Below are 22,044 nucleotides of genomic sequence, written 5' to 3' on the forward strand. Positions count from 1 at the left end.
TGCACCATGTATAGACCTGTACCATGAACCATAATAAACAACTGCAATTTTACTGGTACATCCATGGCTTTTACAATTTCAGCTTTATGTCATATTTTATGTGGTGTGTGAATAAATACTTAATGTTTTTCAGTATTTTGAATTCTATATCAGTTTTAATTCTGTGTTCAATTCCTCAGCTTAACCCTCTGGCCAGTCAGGCAGCGGTTGCCGCGGCAGCAGCAATGGGTTCTATTGCCGGGTCACAAGTGTTTGGTAATGCACTCTCCAGTCTGCAGGGGGTCACTGGGCAGCTGGTCACCAATGCACAAGGACAGGTACGTTCATAAACACTGATTTTTTTTAGATGAAAGATCATATGCATTGCAATGCACATATAAGCTGAAGTCTGCTGTACACTAATCAGTAGACTATAAAATAGAGGACGGTAAGTAAATGGATTGTTGACAAATAAAAATTGTTAGTCGACATTTATATGCTTATGTTTTTGCAGTTCACTTAAAGCGATAGTTCGCCCAAAAAGGAAATTTGAGGTTGCCTTTATTAGTGCAATGTTACCTATGTGACTAAATCCAAATAAGTCTTTAGTCTTGACCTCCATGCCCCGTCTTTAGCCATGTTAGTGCGACTGTGAGCCCAAGAGGGGCGTTGTTTTTAAATTGGACAGCAGCGTGGGAGCACGGGGGATAAAACGCTGACCTTGTCATATTTATGGGGCTGACTGCAGAATTGTTCCATCAGTATACAGAGACTTGAACGATGAGGCTTGTCAGACCAGGGCCCTATCTAATGAATCATCTTATCACAGGTGCACACCGCTCCCATATTAAAGGAAAGATTGTATAGCCAATGTGCCCTTTCACGCTACAGACGGCATTATTTACCTTAACCCTTGTCTCATTCCCCTCCTCACACTGACACTTCCTCTCCTCTAATACGATGGAAAGTATTGTTTGAGAAATTGCGTTCTTGGGGCCTGGCTTTGTAGCCTACACTCTTAAGAAAAATGTTTCTAAATAGTTCCAAATAAGGGTTCTTCGGCTTGTAGCAAGAGCAGAACCCTTTTTGGTGCTAAATAGAACCTTTTTTTAAAGGTTCCATAAAGAACCTTCCTTTGAAAGTGCTATTTAGAACCTCAGTAATGCTATAAAGAACCTTTTTGATGCAAGTAGGGGTTTTTTTTTCTATCCTTGTATATATCTGCTCCTATAAAATATTATAGCCTAAACTATGGTGTTACATTAAATATAACAAAACAAACAAATAAACAAACAAACACATAAATAAATAAAAGCAAGGCAAGTCAATTAAGAACTTTTTATTTTCTATTTAAATGAAAAATGTTAGAAAAAATTAAAAATGCTTTTACAGCAATCATTAGTTGAATACATTAATACATTATTGTGCATAAATGCATAATGCATAAATCACTCTTTAATACATTAATGCATCAACAAATACATAACGTGAAAGAGTCAATAAATGCATATGCAAATTAAATAGCAGACCCCTACATTGCTCCACACATTAAGGCTGTGATAGAAACTTGTACATTCCTTTATATTTTAAATAGAGAGTATTTTTCTTTCATACTGACAACCAGTCCTTCAAGCAAGAACAACGTCCCATGGAAACACAAAACAGATGTAATGAAGGCTAAACTGAACTGAAGGCTTCTCTAAAATATCTGCACAATCCTCAATTATGTCTTCACCATCCATTACTGTGTATTTTGGTGTAATTACCCTCTCCGCAAGTAACACTATGTAACACAATTTTTGTTCCTGGTAGTAAGCGTAATTTCCTAATTGCTTACGCCTCAAAAGTATAGAAAATGGCTATTATTCCCCACAAACTTTGCTTTTGTGACCAGGACAGTGATATTTTTAAATTGACCTATTTCCAATGAGAAAACAGGTAAATTTGTGTCTTTTCGTTCACATAAAGTCAGAAAAAACAACAACATATGAGTCCAAATTAATATGTATTTATACTAAAGTAATACAAAAATGACTACAAAAGATTTAGAAGTGAGTAGTTTTTCGAGATTTACGATTATACTGTAAATCACTTTCACGAATCAGCCCCAAATGTACTCATCATACTTCAAGGTGTCCAGCAAGGTCTTGATGCTGTTGTAATCCTCTTTGAGGTGCACTGAGTGAGCCAGGGGAAGGTACGGGTACTTGTTACCATTATGGACCAGCACGGCTTTGAATATTACTTTAGTATAAATACATGTTAATTTGGATTCATATGTTGTTGTTTTTTTTCTGACTTTATGTGAACGAAAAGACACAAATTTGCCCATTTTCTCATTGGAAATAGGTAAATTTCAAAATATCACTGTCCTGGTCACAAAAGCGAAGTTTGTTGGGAATAATAGCCATTTTCTATACTTTTCAGGCATAAGCAATTAGGAAATAACGTTTACTACCCAGGATTTTTTGGAAACCAAAAAAATGTTACACAGTGTAATGAGCTTGTGGGGTCCAACAGCATCTGTCTGAGTAGAAATACACAATTAGGTTCAGAGTCAGTGTTTCAGTATATGTGGACAATATACAGTATGTGAGCCCTTCACAATGTGAAAAAGAAAAAGTGAAATAAGGTGTGACTTATTTATTTATTTATTTTGTGACTGGGCAAAATGTTTATGCATAAACACAAGTAAATAATTTAAACATTCCAAAATTCAATATGGATCACAAATTCAGTCTTTATCAATCACATGCTTAGTGAAGAAGCGGAGTGAAGTATCCTCACCAAACACAGCTGGAAGACAGTGTAGCTACGTTTTAACTGTAAACCAATGACACAAATAAATGACATTGTATTAATTAATTACAGTGTATAAATTAGTGGCAAAAATAGATATGAAAAAAGAAAGTGAGGTAAAAGTACTTAAAACTCACGTAATCTGATTGCTTTAAGGCAGGCATAGCCTATGCTTTTTCAGAGCAGACAATGAATCATACCCTGAGTGGGATGGATACCTGAAATCACAATAAAAATCCAAAAATACAAGCTTTTTCTGAACATTATGTCAGTATTTTATCTCACCTCTTGAGTTGGTCACTTGCATTTTCTGGTAGAGATCTATAAAATAAAAAAGACAATCTTATGGCTTGGAAATCACTAGTTACAGAAAGTTTTGCTTTGTAAAGGTTCAAATTTAAAGCGCTTATTATGGACTTGCTCAGCATTTTGCAAAAACGTACCCATGCGCTGTGCTGCCTTTATCAAGCAATGACAAAACCATCTGTTGTTTGATAACAGGCATAGTTTCATTCATTCTGTGATTATTATTTAGAGGTTATTATAAGCACTAAATTTGGTCCATCAGTCTCATGCCCTGCATAGAGAGAAAAACAGATGTCATGAGCTTCCTTTCAAGGTTATTAAATATATTTGCAAAAAATTACTGGATGCAGGTTTTTATTTGGACTATGTAGGGCTACATTTCTAAATCTAAAGTTAATAAGCTCTGAGTAAAATAACTTAAAATTATTGAACGCGTAGAGGACAATGTTGCATTAATTATTTTTGAGCAATTAGTCATGTTAATGCTTAAAATAATAACAACTTGTGGAAAGTTTCACCATACAGTTTACTGTATATTCTTCTAGGAGTTTTAGGACTTGAATGAGCTGAGAAAATGCGATCTCCCCAACATGAACAGTTACAGCCATAGCGGTTACAAAAGTGGTATAAATCATGACTTCAAATTTAGCCAACCTCTTAAAAAATGTTTTGCTCCCAAATAAACTGTATGATAAACTGTCAACTTTAAAAAGGTTTCACTTTCAAAAACTGTGAGTGAAGCAAAAGAAAAATAAGCAAATGCTCACTCCCATTTAACTGAGCTAATGGGATTTTTGTCCCTAAAAACTTTCCTGCTAATACTAATAATGGTTAAAATGTTTCAGGGACATATTTAAAAATATATACAGTACTGTGCAAAAGTCTAAGTCTAATAAGATGTTTCACAAAAGCATTTGTCTTAAGATGGTTATTTATATCTTCAGCTTTAGTGTGTCAATAGGAAATATACATTTTAGACTCCCAAACATTACTTTTGCAAATAGAAAAGATTAGAATAGAAGAACAGAGAGCCCTGCAATAGATGGCATGGCCCCCACAAAGCCCCCCACTGAACATCATGTCAGTCTGAGATTACATAAAGAGACAGAAGCAATTGAGACAGCCTAAATAGATAGATGAACTGTGGCGAATTCTCCAAGAAGCTTGGAACAGCCTATCTGCCAACAACCAAGAAAAACTATCCAGGTGTACCTAGGAGAATTGGTGCTGTTTAAAAGGCAAAGGTGGTCACACCGAATATTGATTTAGCTTTTTATGTTTACTGGACTTTGTATGACATTAAGTGATAAATGAAAACTATTTATTTCATTATTTTTGAAGACATCCTTACTATGCAAATTTTTTTACAAGTGCCTAAAACTTTTGCACAGTACTGTATATATATATATATATATCAAGTTTACCTGTGGTGGCACAGTCTGTGTAGCTGTCGGTTGAGCTGCCAGGACTCCAGTGCTGTGAGTAAACCAATGACACGGTGGCTATGAAAGAATTTATTGAACGTTACATTCAAAAAACAAAAGGGCAGAATAAAGAACCCCTAATGCCCAATGCAAAGAAGCATTTCAGCACAAAAGGTTTCTTCAGGAAGACATGGTTCTAAATAGAAATATTAAGGTCAGTAAAGAACCTTCGAAGAACCATCTTTTTTTAGAGTGTACTCTTCTTTATGGACGCTTTTAACAATTTGCTCTGGACGTAATCAAATACATCTAATGAATGCTTCTAATTTTTTGCTTTAGAGATGTCATCTCATTAGTAAATTTTTATGGGTAGAGTGAAGTGTGGGTTTAGCACACGTACATTAAAGGAATGTTCTGCTTTCAATACAAGTTAAGCCCATTTGACAGAATGTATGGCATAATGTTGTTTACTACAATTTTAATGTTTTGAATTTTCACTCATTTATAAAAAAATAAATAAAAAAATCACAGTTACTGTGAGGCACTTACAATGGAAGTGAATGGGCCAGTCCATAAATGCTGAAATACACGTAGTTTCAAAAGTATAACCACAAGATGTAAACATCATACATGTTAACATGATTTTAGTGTGATAAAATCACTTAACTTAACTGTGTAAAGTTATATCTAATATTTCAACTTTGTTGTCATGATGACACAATGCCGATAAATCTTATAATCTGGTAAATGCTGTAACACCAGTAGATCCCTGATTTTATCACACTAAAATCATGTTAACATGTATAATGTTTATTTCCTATTTATACTTTTAAAACATTGTGTATTTTAACATTTATGAACTGGCTCCATTCACTTCCATTGTAAGTCCATTACTGGAACCGTGATTTTTGCTTGTTTTTAAATAAAGAAGTGACAAGACGAAATTACTTTTTGTGGTAATCAGCCTTCCACTACCTTTAAATGCTTATGAATCCTTTAAGGTTCATAGAATATTGAATATATAGAATTCATAGCTTGATTATATAAAAATTAGATTAATTAAATATGTTAACACAGTTAAAGGTTTCATTATGTTTTGTGAGATTTCTAAAGACTGGAGGGAACCATTCTGACAACACACACTCACACAGAAATCAATAAATAATGTGCAAAAAACACATTAAAATACGAATGCATACAATACAGACGATTACGAATGAGATCACTCAAAAACTTTCCACAAAGGTTTCTTACATCAGTTTAGTTGGTACATATTGACATTCAATTGAAATTGAAATTCATCCAAGCTTCTGTGCGTATGAAACAACTTTTATATTCATATGTTCAGTGTATGATATAGTCACTCATATCTGAAGACATATGTGTGTGTATATGGTTGATGCTACCTAACAAACTGGTGTGGCCTCATCTATACTGAAGGTGTCTGCAGGGCTCAACTGGACGTATCGGCATGGCAAAGCCGCTGATGGGATGCTCTGTGCGTTTGTAGTGTCATGGTGGCTGACACTGGCTGACATAATCAGGTCACTGAGATGGTCAAAGCCCAGGGCTGCAGGCTCTGCTCCCGACCTTATTACTGATGTACATTATTCAGTTTGAGCCTGCTAAAACACCCACCACCCTTTTGAGTCTCGCCCCCCTCCTTTCTTTTGCTTTTAACATTAAAATGATACTAATACAAGCCCCAGACATGGCCAGGGGAAGAGCAGATGCTGCCACAGACAAAAAATAAAAAAAAATAAAAAAAAGGAATGAGGCAGTGTTGTTTTAGACTAAAATAAAAGAAGCTCTCTTTGTTTGACTTGGTTGTTGATGTAGCTCTTAGGCATTAATGTTGGCCTGATAGGAGATTACTAAAATAACATGAATGTGGCCATGTTGCTTTAAGCTCAGTCTAAAAAGTAGAAGCCTTTTTACTTGGCTAAAACTAGGCGAGGATGCTAGGCAAGGATGGAGTACATTGTGACTGTTTTAGGAAAACCGAATGTAAATGGCGATATTTGAAGAGGGAAATATTGAATGTTACTACCTCTGAGAATTAACAATGAAAGTCATTTTAAGTTATTAAATATTTAGAGATACTGCTGAGCATTAAGTCTTTTGTACACATTTCAGCTTGACTTCATATGTTTTGACTGCATTCTTTTGTTGATGTACAGGTTATATTTAAGCATATTGTTGGCAAAATTGCATTTCATCTGTGGCTATCATTTCAGTGTTTATCCTTTTGTATTTTTGCAAATGTTACAGGGTCTCATAGCAAACAGGTATTCACCAGTATAAATGAAAATTGTCCTCTGCCATCCACTGCTTAGTCCGGTCATTCATCTTTTAGATGGAAAAGATGCCTTTTTCTTTTTCTTTTTTTTTTTTTGCTTTGGATCCAATGAGTAGGAAGATCAAAGGTTTTCACCAGAATGACCTTCCCATTCTCTTCTGGGCCAAATGACTGATGGCATGTGTAAAATTCCCAGCTTTTTTAACAGTGTTTGGCTTAAGCAACCCCTTCTTCTGAAGTTTTGATTTGGTTTTATCCATCGACCTTGCAACGTGATCTCATGAGAATTCGTATGTATTCTTACGTAAAGTTTGGTTCTAGCAAAAGAACATTCTCTTACGTTTGCATAGAGACACTGAAACGTACAATACTGACTTATTGATAGCATATAGATGTCATCATTTTACATATTAACCCCTATAGAAACGTACAAATGTTTACGTGTACTGTTTGAATTGATTAATATTGAATAATTCATAGAATTAATTAGTTAATTACATTTAATTTATAATCAATGAAATAAGTTAAATGCCATCACATTTAATGCAGTTGACATTATAATATGATATTTTAATGGTTTTATTCAGTTCTGTGTGATTTCTGCTGCCCTACACAACATTTTAAAGGATTGTATCACTTTAACCAAGACTAAACTTTAAAATATTAAAATGAATAAAAACTGTGTAATCGTTTAATCATTTGTTAAGCATTTAGTTTTATTTTTGTTTGCCATGGGACACAAAAGAGTTTTCAGAATATGCCAAAAAACAAAATTAACCATAAAAAGCACCACAAAACAATAATACAATTAATCCATACATGTGTCAGCTATAATCCAAATCTTCAGACTGCTTTCTGTGAAGAACAGACCCAAATTCAAGCCTTTTATTCAACGATCTCCATCTCCATCCGCTGCAGCGCTGTCACGTCTGCTGTAACAGTTAACAGTTGGTTTCGTTTTCAAAATTCAAAAATTGCCGCCTCGAGCATTACAACCAGCGGTTTTACGGCAGTGATGTCGAATGCTCATTGGCTCTCAAGTGTCTTGTGACCGTTTGCGACTGTCATATTCTGCGGTGTATATGTTTGAATGAGATATGACAGTGCCGTTCTGGAGTGCATCAGGAGAATATTTACTGCGATTTAATAATTTAAATTCTACTCTCCACCTCACACAATGCTGTTGTATGCCATCAGGGAGCACATCGGATGCAGCGATTAAATTTATCTGCCTTTCATGATTTATATGCTTAATAAATGGTTATGGTTAGGTTTAGGAATAGGTGTAGGATTAGCAGCTGTAAAATATATATAAATTAATATATTGCAACAAAAATGATTGCTACTGTACATTAATCAATGTAAATTAATACATTCATGTTTTTATATTGTTGAAATGTTATGTTAAGAGGTTGGGGTAGGGTTAAGTGATCTAAAATATCTATAAAACAGTACAAATGTACAAATATATTTATAATCGATTTGTGTATTCAAATATTGTTGTAATGGATTCGTCAATATTTTACATTTCTAAAGCTGTAAATACGTTAAAATGTTTATGTTTTAGATGCTTACAAGCATCCATATTGTACATTTTAGTGTCTATCCAAACGTACAAACCTGTACACTTAAATGTTACAAATATTGTGTATATTACTACTCAAGTTTACCCTAGTTAAAGATCATGACTCCAAAGAGAGAAATCATAAATTCAGTAAGCATATTACAATTTAAAGATTAGAGGTTTCAAATACCTTTACATTTATATATATATAATATTAGGGTCACATGTTAAATTGTCAATGTTATAGTATAATTACTTTATAATTACTTATGTAATTACTATGTAATAATAATGCACAGATGTTGGTACACTGTAATACTATTAAAATTGAAACGTTTTGTCATTATTGCTAATTATATATGTCATTACTTTAGAATTCATTATATTGACATGTAACATGAATAACATGGTCACTGTAATTTTAAGTGTTACTGTTTTTAGCAGGAAGTTTTACAAAACAACTTATAATAAAGTGCACAAATCATCCTAATAGTTTTATATGAATCTTTAGATAAGCTTCTATATAAAACAATTAATGTATTACTGTATAACTAAAACTTGCTAAGCAAATAATAGCTTTGACCAAGATTGTATTCAAAAATGTGATCTTTGGTCGCCTCTGATCTGTGCTGCTTTCACAGCAATGGATGTTAGAACTTCGGAATTCTTTCTCAATATGTGTCCCCATCCTATTCCCCTCCAAACAGCGGGCAGTAGGGCAGAAAATGGGCAGGGATATTGCCTGCCGGCCATGGCTAACACCAAAGATTGGCCTAGCTGGAGGAAGAGATGACATTCCCTCGGAATCACTGGCAATATAATCCTAATGAGTTCTGCTCAAAGAGGAAAAGCAGAGAGAACAATAGACAAAGAAAAGGGAGAAAGGGAGGAAAAAGCACCACAGTGTAAAGTATATTTGTTTTACAACAAACAAAGAAATGTTAAAGGAATAATATACACAAAAAATACACATTTTACATTTACTCACCCCCATGTTGTTGCAAACCCTTATGACTTTCTTATTTCGTGGAATGAAAAATGAGATGTTAGTCAGAATGTTTGGGACTTACAGCCTCAGTCACCATTCAATTTTGTTGTATGGAAAAAAGAAACAATGAAAGTGATTGGGGAATGAGGCTAACCTTCGGCCTAGCATTTCCTTTTGTGTTCCATGGAAGAAAGAAATTTATACAGATTTGGAATGAAAAGGGTGAGTGATGACAGAATTGAACTATCCCTTAGAGAAACAAAAGGCAGCTAAATATACAAACATGAAGAAAAAACTGTTACTGACAGATGTTTTACGCAATATATGAACCTTTTAGAATTTATTTTATGGTAGCTGTTATCTCCTGCCATTTCACGCAGGTGTTGCTCATGTGGATAAAATACATGATCAGATTTAAGAGCGTAGCACAGGCTCACGCTGGATTGGTTGACTGTGTTTCAGGGAATTGTTTACATCCAACATGATCGAGTCACCGGCAAAGTCCACATATGTTTGACATGGTTTTACCAAATCAGATGTATTTTTATTTGCTATTTATAAGGATTTATGAGGAACATGTCAACTCTCTCATGTCAGCCATTGATGGAAACTGCGTTAAATCGAATTTGTCCTTCCGAGTTTGCCCAGGTTGTTTTTTTTGCCAGCTTAGCAACCTTATTTAAAACAAATTTCACATTTTAAGGGGACACCAGTCCCAGGCAGTCCTGGCTAACTTGGTGCTGTCTATGAAATAATACCAAATTAATCTGTTCAAATCCTGATCTATATAAACAAATTTATATGTATACCAAATGTATTTTTTATATATCACAAATATTATATGTATCTAATATATATATATAATTTATAAAAATATAAAATAGAATTCAGGGATCTTGCGATGATGAAAACTGGTGAAATGCAACGCATCTAAAGTGAGATGCTCCAAAAGCCTCTGTCTGATGCATGAGTACATAAACCAACAATTAAAAATAGCGCAGAGGAAAGTAGGCCAATAATAGTGTTGTATTAAATTATATGGAAATAAAACAAACAATATTTTGACTTTCAAGCCACTTTTTGTATTGTAGAAACTTGCATTGCTTAACTTGTCTGCTGCCACAATATATGTATATAATGTAATGTATTTGAATGATCTGAATTATAATATTTATTATGTATTATATTTATAATTAGTTCAATTATTTACTAAAATTATGTGATTAATTGAATTTGATTAATTAATCGGCACATCATGTAATTAATTTGATTACAAATTTTAATCAATTCACAGCACTGATATTTTTTTATTTATAAAAATGGCCAGTGGTCACTATACATTTTCATTGTATGGAAAAGAGCATTTTGGACTTTTTTGATAACTCCTTTTGAGAAAAAAATCTAATGAGTTTAGGGCAACATGAGGGTGGTTAGATGATGACAGAATTTTCACTTTAAAGCAAATGATCGGTCCATCTTTCACCTTTTATGCGGAAGGTGTAACTTGATTGGACGAAACAAATTTAGACTTGTGAATGGTGATTTCCACAACAGTGCTCTAGATAAACACTTTTTTTTTTACCTACTATAATAGTACAACAGGTACAGAGGTACACTTTATTTTTTTTATTTTTTTGTAAGTTGCATTCAAAGTCCATTTGGCACAAAAATCTGAGGATGGCATAACGCTTCTGAACGTTATTGTAACGCAAGTTATTGCAGTTTCAGGTGTAAAGACAAAACCTGATAGGCCACAGTAAGGTGAGAGTGCTGTAAATGGTGCTATTTCGAGCAGCCTGGGACAGTATGTAGCTGTCAGCTCCTGCTTATGTTTGAGCAGCCACTTAGTCCAATGAGAGTGAATAATTGAGCGGAACAAGTCCTGAGACAAGACAGCATGCAAATGCCACGTCGGGGGACACGAGCACCAAACCGCACAATAAAATATGCTAAGTGGCAGGAGAGAGGGCCATGAGAATTGAGAGGGAGCGATAAAGAGCGAGGGAGGGAGGGAGGGAGGAAGAGAGAGATAAATTATCTGTCGCTTAATGCAAAGCAACGCAAACAAATGAGCCGTGGTGAGGATGAATTACACATAGTCAGCCCTCCTTTTTTTCACTGCTCCATCATCGTTATGTCAAAGAGAGGCGAGTGTAGAGAGGAGGGAACACAAGCAGTCAGAGATTATACAGATGCAGCGCTTGTTAGCACGATGGGGGTCCGCTGGCAGGCAAGGGTAAATTATATGCGATAGATCAATGGTGCTTTTTCAGTCTACGTGATATATAAAACATTTGTGTGCATACACCCACACAATTACACACTTGTAGACGCATGCAATAAAATCACTAATCGTGTATAGTAGTATGTGTCTTTTAAAATTAATTTTGGACTTTTTGCCCTTTAATTGACTCAGTGACTTAAACCTGTATTTCCCACCTGACCGCCAAGACTCAATGTGTCTAGGGCACACGTTCCATTCACTAGGCCACGGTTCTGACTTTAAAGTCAACATGAAATCAGAACTGACCCAATTTGCATTACTATACAGTTTACAGTAATATAATATTAGCGTTCTTAGTCTAATTGTAAACAATTCATCTGCAAATTATTTCAAATAAGAAAAAAAAAATGTGTTCTAATATTTCATTTAAAATACCCAGCTTTTGAAACAACTTTCCTTTTTGGGTGACATCACCAAGCCCTCTTATTGTTCAACACAGTTGAAAATGAAGGCAAAATTGTCAGAAAGGTACAACTTTTATTCCCATAGAGACCAATCATACAATTGATATAAGACAGGCATAACATTTTAGCTAGTCTCCTATGCAACACTTTATTTTAAGAAAGGAAATGTCTGTGAAAAACGTTGGTTACTCGTTCAATATTTATTTATGCAATAAAAATGACTGATGTATATCTGATATCAATAGCCTGTAATACGATTCCTTCGTCTCGTTCCAAAGACTGATGTTTTCTTTCTTCCATGGTAAACAGAATTTATTTTCCTATTAAAATCATGGTTAGATTTAAGGTTTGGGTAAGGGTTTACACTTTATGGTCAGGTTTAGGTTTGAGTTACGGGTTTAACTTTTGTTTTGTTTTTGTTTTTTGTTTTTACAAGCCAACTCATAACATTTCTTATGATTTCGCCATCTCATACTATTATTACATCTTACCAAACAATTCCTCATTAATACATTCTGTTTCTAAAAAATATATTTTTTAATTATTGTTCAGGCTTTGTGCTTGTTCACTGTAAGCCCGGACAAGTTCATTTAACTTAAAAATGTTGTGGAAAATCGTTGCCCTAAAAAAGTACATATTTCTGAGATAAGGAATTTGCGTTGACTCAACTTAACTTAGTTGTGTTATCTTTCTGCTTTTACTCAAGATACAGTGATATATAAATCAATTTTTTTCAACTTAAGAAGCCTTGTTGAGACAACAGATTGACAACCAATTGATTTCAGTAATGTGGACTTGACCTGTTTAGTTCAAATAACTAAAAATAATTATTTAATTAATTAATGTAGTTGATTAAGCATATGTTTTTTAGTTGAGGTGGCAAATATGCTTGGTGATTCAACTTATGTAAACAAAATGATACAATGGCAACTTAACATGTTAAGTTGACTTTAAATTTTAAGTTGTGTCAACTCAAAAAAGCACTTTCATGTAGAATAAAAGATCCTGTTCAATTGATAAATTGAACTAATAAAAATCCAGTAGATTTAGAGAAATCATGTAAATCATCCACCTAACTCAAAACACTTAAGTAATGGAGGTAATATGTTAGGATTTATGACAATATTTTGTCCTCAGTTTATATGGGTTAAAACAACATCAGGGATAACAGTGTTGATAGACTAAGTAGAAAGACAGGAAATGGGGTGAAATGAAGGAATGGGACATATTGCAGGCTAGACTCAAACCTCTGTCAGCCATACTGTATATGCACCAAGGCTCAACACATTTTGAACATTTGCCCCAACCACTGTGCTTCCGGATGGCTTTGTCTTTAGAAATGTCTTATCGTTATGGTGATAAGTAAAAGCAATTTTAGTAACAATTCAGGTATATTATAATGTACTGTTATGTGAGTCAAGAATACACAGTATCTCCTGCATTAATGCATTTTGTGGTGATTATACGTGTAATAGTGTTACTCTGGATAAAGGGGTCTTAAGTCTTTTTTTTTCCACTGACATAAGCCTTGTGATTGTGTTTGTGAGGAGGCGTTTGGTCCTTCTCTCCACAGCTGTTGTTCTACATGGCTCATTGAAGCCATGGCCTTGAGAGGTAAAACACTGCAGCTACACAGGGTTATACCCTGTGATCTGTGACAACAGGGGGGCTGCCAGAGACCACAGCAATGGATTGGGAGGGGGCATCCCTTATGGATAATGGGACTAGAATTAAAAGAGTGTGCGTGTGGGCATGCATGTGTTCTTGTGATATTGTTGGTGGACGAGTGGTTAAGATAATCTCTCTCTCTCTCTCTCTCTCTCTCTCTCTCTCTCTCTCTCTCTCTCTCTCTCTCTCTCTCTCTCTCTCTCAAACACACACACACACACATACACACACGCACACACTCACGCTTTACCTCTGGTCTTATGATAGATAATACAGTCAGTGGTGTGCACCAGAACACATAAAGGTACTTAGAGCCTGACCTTTAGAGAGGAGGAGAGAGCACATTTTGTGTATGTATGTGTGTGTGTGTGTGTGTGTGTGTGTGTGTGCGCGTGTGAGTGAGTGAGTGTGTGATGTCTTTCAAGCCTACTGTATCTTAGAAATAATATGTAATACAGTCTATTTTCTCTGCCCAGTACTAAGTAGCCCTAAATCCATCATTACAACATCTGAGGGCTTTGATAGTTTGACTATGATGAGGTCCTCGGAGTGTGTGAATGTAGTTTTATAATTATAATTATAATTTCATTTAATATTTATAATTGTAATTTTATATATTTTTTATAATTAATAATTAATAATTTGTAATTAATAATATAATACTTTTTTTATATAGTTTGATGTCTCTCTTGTGTTTGTGCTATGCAATAATTATGCACATCGATTTCACATCATCCACATGTGCAACCGGAAAACAATCTGCTGTAATTCTCTGTGCCGTAATGACATATAATCTATCTTAATCCATCTTTTTATTGTATTTAGATATTATATTAAAATACATGAATGGAAAAGTGTTAAAGCAAAATTAGTCTTTACAGTAATGCACTTACAATGAAAGTCTATGGGCTGAGGTATTGCACTGAGATAAATGTTTCAGTATACACCCGAAAGTAGAGCCACAAGATGTAAGCATTAAACATGAGACTAGTGTGATAAAATAATTTGCTAACATTGTCTGTGCAAAGTTATAATATTTCAGATCCTATCGTGGTGTCAAATAGCACACGTATCATAAAAAAAGAAAAAATTACCTGCACATTTCTGTGATAAACAGAATGCTTTGCCCTATAGAGTTTTTTATAAGTTTCACAAACTGAGTGACAACATTACTTTAAGTTTGTATAAATGGTCTTTATACTGTAAAGTGTTAGTTTTGAAGTGAAGATTTTTCTCAGCTTTTAGTGGTGTTCAGTTATTCAAAGACAGTAGAGCAGATGATATATTTTTGATTACTTTGAGAATAACTCAACCTGAATTTTATTTCTGTCCTCTCACTATCTTTATAGATCATTGGTACGATCCCTCTGATGCCAAACTCTGTAGGATCTTCCAGCCAATCAGGGGGTGGCACAGCCTCACTGCAGGTACAGCCAATCACACCGCAGCTGCTGACCAATGCACAGGGTCAGATTATAGCCACCGTGATTGGCAACCAGATCCTGCCAGTCATCAACACCCAGGGAATCACATTGTCACCTATTAAACCTGGACAACAGGTAAGTGCTGAGTGTCTTAAAGATTGAAAAACATTACTGTGTGTAGAAGTGAATTACATTTTATATGAAGTTGAATATACCAAGTTCCTGAAAACGTAATTTTGGGTGGAAATCAAGAACATTTTATTTACTGAATAATATGCCACTGGTGTTCATGAAATTAACGTAATAAAACACATATTGTTAGTGGTGATTGCAGCACCACTACAAACCCCTAACAAACACCTAACCTTAAGAGGCCCCTCACAACAAACACATCTTTATGTTAAAAAAGCCAGGCGCAATGCTGTGAACGCAGGAACAGTATGTGTTTTTAATAGTTGAAGTTTTTATTAACTTTGACACTGCGGGCCCTATTTTAAGAGTGCTAAAGCTAAGCACAGCACTATGCCATAAGTCATTATTTGCCCATGAAGTTTTGGTATTTTTGTGCAAGCATGCGCTGTCTAGGCGCCAGTTAGTTTGGCAAAGTACTAGTGCGATTTAATTTTGAGGTTTTCTTCCGGGACCGTCTGTTTCCTCTTATATAGTGTATTACCTGTAAAGCACCAGCAATGTAAACAAAGACAGCACATTCATAAGAAGTTGGTAATGTAAATGGACTGTGTGCAATGAATTAGAAGAAAAGAAATATGGACTTACGTTCCGGAATATTTATATGACTCTATTTATACACATTGGAAAATGTGGTTCTCGCCAGGATTTGGATTTATGCTCCATTAAATTATAGAGAATGTAAGTATTATTACTCATTTTCATATACTGACTCACAAATCAAATCATGGCTAGTGTTAACAGTGTGTATCGGAATGCACTTCACTGCTACCGGTCGATTTTGATTTTGAAAAATTGTATTCATTTATTGAAACAGGAAAAAATTCAACCAAAAATATTTCTAAATTCAAATTACACTTCAAACTAAATGAAAATATAATCAAAACATTGAAGTGGACAAAACAAATCATACCAAATCCAAACATTTTAATCTCTACAACTTCTTCCACCGGCCCCTTTTGCAGTGACTTAAAAATCACTCCACGACAACAGGTGGAAAAATACCAATAAAGATTAGATTATAAATACAATTGTAAATATAAACATGATTATAATAATTGAAAAATTAACCATGACCTAAAGATAGTTTAACACAAATCTAATGAATATTTGTTTCATAAAACGGCTACAACAGTGATCGTCATGGACATAATTTGATGTTCCACTTTATTTACAGAGTTTGGACATGAACTTTATTACCACCTGCTGGTGAAATCTCCAAACTGCAAATGCAGGAACTGAGTTTAGACTTAATGCTGAGATACCAAATTACTCTTTGCGCCACTTCATTAACATACAATACACCCACAGATTGTGGAAACACACCCACCCATGTCCACTTGCAGTTTACGCTGGCACAAATTGCAGTTTTGCTCTCACGAAAATTGGATAAGATGGTGCTCCTGCGTGACACACTAAAAAAAACCAGCAAGACGTGGCACAACAGTCAAAAATTTCCATTTAGCACGTTTACATAGGAATACAATTGAAAAACTGCATTGATGGATACAAAATATGCGTCCGGTGTGAACAGCCCCTAAAAATATTGTTTAGGACCAGAAAGAAACCATCTAGAAACCACCTAGTAATGCACTAGCAACCATCTAACAATTACCTAAAACCATTCAAAACACCCTAGCATTATGAGAGTTTTGCACAGGTAAGCACCACTCACATTTTCTTCAGAATATGTAAAAACTTATCTTAATAATTCCAAGTAATCCTCCACTGTAACAATTTTGTGCATGTCTGCAAAAACTGTAAACTATAAAATGTAGCACAATGTATGCATAATATAGCCCAAAACAAGTGTAAACCAAAAATGAGATGTTGTTCTTGTAAGATCTCTGGTGAGACTCTATTCACACTTACAGTCAAGAAAGTGTTCCCAGATACTGTATGCCAACAGAATCCAATTATACAGCCTTTCTGAACTGGTAATAAGCAGTGGGGAAACTTTTGTGTGTACTGTAAGTTTTTGATGTTTTTTTAATGAATATTGCCGGCTGACAGGGCTTTTAATACCTCTTTTTTCTCTCTGCGAAACACATACCTACTTAAACAGACACACAGTATTACTGTATGTGGAGGTTTAACCCATAATATTATGAAGTATACTATGAACTATAACTGTAATATAAGAGTGAAAGTTAGTAAGAATGAACAATAGAGCATATTATTATTAATCTAAAACGGTCCGCAATAAAAGCATCTACAGTATGAGGTCAACCTCATTTCTGTTGGATTAACTCTGTGTCATATTTACTGGAACCTTTGATCACACACATAAACACAGTAATGCATTTGTAATAATGTTTATGGATTTGTCTGCATTTCAAATTGACTCCTGAACATTTTCATGGAGCGATAATTTATGGCTGTCAAAGAAGGTGGCGGCAGAGCGATCCAGAGAAGCTCAGTAATTTTCACAGACCTGTCGACAGTTCTGACAGTGTGTGCAACACTTCTGACATCTCTCACCAGCCAAAGAAAAACACACAGAAGAGAATTAATAGTGCAAGAGAACAGCAGAGAGAAGCCAACCCACTTTTAGACACATGAAACAGTTTCTTTCTGTGAGAGGAGATGCACCGTCTGGATTTTGTAAGAGGCGCACAATGGTGCATAAATCATGAAAATATATGGTGCCGCAGTCATGCCACATTGCCCATAATAATGACTCATATTGTAGCCACATGATTTTGATTTCTGGGTTCAGTAAATTGATATTTTTCCTTTTCCGTGTTAAGGTTTCAATGCTGAGTAGCCAAATGCTGTCGTTTTTTCTTTCTTTCATGTAGTTAAAAATATCTCATTGTGTTCAATGAGAATTGTGTGTAGCCTCTCTCAATTTGAGTCTGTCTGTTTGAGATGTTAAAAAACTGTAATGCCCATTCATGCTTAGAAAAAAAAAAAAAAAAAACATAAAAAATACAAATAACTTCACAAAACAAAGTGCCAAAAATAATTAAGGTATTACTGTGTTTTTTGGACCGGGTACACACTTTGGTCTATAAGGGTTCTATATCGAATCCTAGGGTTCTTTACTCAAAAGAGCACTCTATGTCAAAAATGTTAGGTATAAAAATAACCTTTTTTGCACAAACAAGGCAACACAAACAAAATCCACAAAATGAATGAACCCTTTTAAAGGGTTTGGAATCTTTTATGGGGTTCCAAATGTAAACTGAGCAATAATGCTTATACATGCATGTTAATTGCTCTTAACTTGAAATATTGAGTGAGCTAACTCATACATTTTGATTAAATATAACTCTTTGGCTGAATTTAAAATTACCATGTAAGCTCAACTTAAGCACTTCAAGAAGAGGGAACCTAACTAGCTAGTACTAGCTAGAACAAGCTAGTACAGTGAATGCTAGCATGCTGAATGCATGCTAATTGGAAATACTATGCTCTGATTAGCATTGCAATTGCTCAACGGGTAAAGCAATATACTGTCAAACAATCTTAAATTGAACCGGTCCTCAACCAAAGCTCAAGCTCCACTATTCACCATAATGGCAACCCCCATGCTGCCATTTTAGTTCTTTTTACATGATATCACAATGGTCAAGTAGTAGCTTCCATTGAATTCCGAGATTACAACTTGTAATTCCGAGTTCTATGAAGATGTGAAAAATAAATTCAAATTGGAATCTCGTAATTATGAAAATTCCGACATGAAGTGAACACACTAAATGACCCTTTAAAGTTTATATGGAACCATTCTTTCTAAGAGTGTAATGTACCACGCAAATAACATGGTACCATGGTAATTCCATGTTATTCTTTGAAGTACTTTGGAGTACCATGCAATAATATGATGGTATATGAATATGTTTGTCACTCAATACCATAGTATAAATCAGAGTACAATGGTAGTACCCTTACTGTACCACAGTACTACCACAGTATTTTTGTAAGGGTTTTATTTTCTGAAAAGTATGCTTTGTAAATTTTACAATGTGTTGTTTATCTTATGTTTATTCACAGTTGCCACAGGCCGCTCAAACTCTGCAGGCTCCTCCTGTGTCTCAGCCAGGTCTGCTCCGTATGCCCCACAGCCAGAGCCCCCTCCGCCAGGCCTCTTCCTCCTCCTCAACATCATCCTCCTCATCCTCGGCTCTCAGCGTCGGGCAGCTAGTCAGCAGTGAGTGTCCACTGCATCTCTACATGTTAGCAGTGTTAGCCATGCTAACACTTGATCCATATTTACTTTTCTTAGTCTTAAGAAAGATACTTTGAAACTGTTGCTTCCAAAGCTACCAGCTACTCATAATTGAAAGTATTTCAACTACAGTCAAGCTAACTTTCTGAAAAAGTTGTTCAGTCAGGACCACTTCTGTCAAATTAATACTTTAACTTGAATATTGGAATTAATGTTTTATTCACTTACAGTATAAACAACTGAAGCAATCTGTTGGTGTTGGTGGTATGGTTTTGTTCTGTGCAAACTCCCCACCCATCCATGCAGCCATGCATGGACAGAGCAGGCAGTGCAGCAAATAAAAAACCTAATGGGTAACAGAACAGATCCAGCAGAATTGTTACAACATTGTACAATTTTTTAAGATTTCTGACAGTGTCGCTGGCTACCACCCCTGGAGTTTGCTAGTTCGAATCCCAGGGCGTGCTGAGTGACTCCAGCCAGGTCTCCTAAGCAACCAAATTGGCCCGGTTGCTAGGGAGGGTAGAGTCACATGGGGTAACCTCCTCGTGGTCGCTATAATCTGGTTCGTTCTCGGTGGGGCGCATGGTGAGTTGAGCGTGGATGCCGCGGTGGGTGGTGTGAAGCCTCCACACGTGCTATGTATGTCTCCGCAACACGCTCAACAAGCCACGTGATAAGATGCGTGGGTTGATGGTCTCAGACGCGGAGGCAGCTGGGATTCATCCTCTGCCACCCGGATTGAGGCGAATCACTACACGACCATGAGGACTTAAAAGCGCACTGGGAATTGGGCATTCCAAATTGGGTGAAAAAGGGGAGAAATACAACAACAACAAAAAAAATCATTTCTGACAGTGCAACGTGGTACTATTGTTCATTGCATAATACATTAAATGGACACTTAATAGAACTTCAAATACTGAACATCAAGTTGATAAATCAAGAACAAAATGCAATAACTCATTGAAGATAGGAATTCCAAACTGGCAATCAAATGTAGTCTAAGAGCACTGAACTACAAGACAGATGTAGAGAAAACTAAAGACAAAGCTGCCATAAAAGAGGTTGAGCTGGGATTGGAGGAGGGTGATAAGTGCAGCCTTCATCCATGCAATGGAAAGGCAGCTAATGCAATGAATAAATGGAGGTCTTATATAGACCTGCTCTTATAAGTGTCTGAATTGTATTGGTAGATGTCATGATCAGCTGAGCATGATTGCAAGCTTGACTAACATTACCTGCCTGAACTAACGATACGCTTGATTTAGCTACACTACAAGCTCCTAAGAAAACATAGCTAATGACATTAAAGCTATGTAAGTAATCAGTTATGTATTTTTAAAGCTTTTTCCATGTTAAAATACTATGTTCCAGTTTAAGGTTAGGTTGATTTCTTTAAAAAATTTAAACACTGTGTCTCTGGTGCTATAATAATTGGTGCTGTACACTTGCTTGTTGTGGCAGGTATAAAAGGAGGCTATTGTAATCTTTAGAAGTTTTCATGTTAACAAAATTCTGTTAACTGAATGGGACATTTTGTGTCTAGACTTTAGAAAATTTAACATGCTGTCTTTTCATTCTGCTTTTATCAGATTTGTATTTTATTCTGTCATCTAACTAACAAAACTGTAGGCCTAATGAATGGAAGGTTTAGTTTACAGTGGCTTCAGCCTCCAGAAGCAGCACATATAAATCACTTGCTCCAGCCTGTCAAAGCCACACCGGCCCTTTAAAAACTGTTTTACTTAGATAAATTCTCATTTGTCATAGCCAATTGACCTGAAACCATTTCAATGGCATCTGCAATGGAGTTTTGAATTCAATAAACAGGAAGTTGCCATTGATCAACTTGCTGTGGACACAACCAATGGACTGTTTCCTTTTTATTATTTTTTCACCTTTTGTTTTCTTTCTTCTTTTTTTTTCATTTCTCTATTCATTTTTCTCTATTCATTTCATCAGTTTACCACCGTGGCATAGCTCTCCATGCCAGATTGCGTTTGTTGTGATGTCCTTGGCTAATGCTAATTCCCCAGAACATGTTTTGAATGGAGGAAAAAAAGTCTGACTGGCCGCACACCCACAATAGAGTAAAGTGTTCAGCTCGGTTGGAATATGCAATACTTTCAAGGACCATACAAATCTGATGTTTTACAAATCTGTTTTGTACTCATATTATATTTTAAAAAAAGATTTTAAAAAAAAGTCACAACTGTAACATACTTTCTTTGTGTGTGTTTGTGTATGGACATGTGCATGTGTACACAAACCCTGCTTGAGAGGAAAGCATGCACGTTGTGGGAAAGATTTACCAAGTGAAGCATGTGGGGAAGCTAGAGTAGTATGAGGCAACAGTATGAGGCTAGGGTTTTACATTTTTGAGAATTTGAAATATTTTTAAGTTCAAATTTAATTCATAGATGCACAAAAAACAATTTAAAGCTGTGAAACATCCAGAAAGTCTGAAGGTGAAAGGTCACAACTGGTTCTTCCAATATGGTTCAGAATTGACCCGTAAAGACAATGGAAGTAACAATTGGTT

General features: G+C 35.4%; 1 protein-coding gene across 1 annotated transcript in view; it reads left to right on the forward strand.

Moving 5' to 3' along the window:
- LOC127431715 (POU domain, class 6, transcription factor 2-like) overlaps positions 1-22,044 on the forward strand; it is a 139,572-nt gene that overhangs the window by 103,172 nt on the left and 14,356 nt on the right. The window contains 3 exon segments of the mRNA XM_051682244.1: positions 180-317; positions 15,065-15,274; positions 19,325-19,481. Coding sequence (XP_051538204.1) covers positions 180-317; positions 15,065-15,274; positions 19,325-19,481 — 505 coding nt within the window.

The sequence above is a fragment of the Myxocyprinus asiaticus genome, chromosome 41 (genome assembly GCF_019703515.2).
Source record: "Myxocyprinus asiaticus isolate MX2 ecotype Aquarium Trade chromosome 41, UBuf_Myxa_2, whole genome shotgun sequence".
NCBI classification, from domain to species: Eukaryota; Metazoa; Chordata; class Actinopteri; order Cypriniformes; family Catostomidae; genus Myxocyprinus; species Myxocyprinus asiaticus.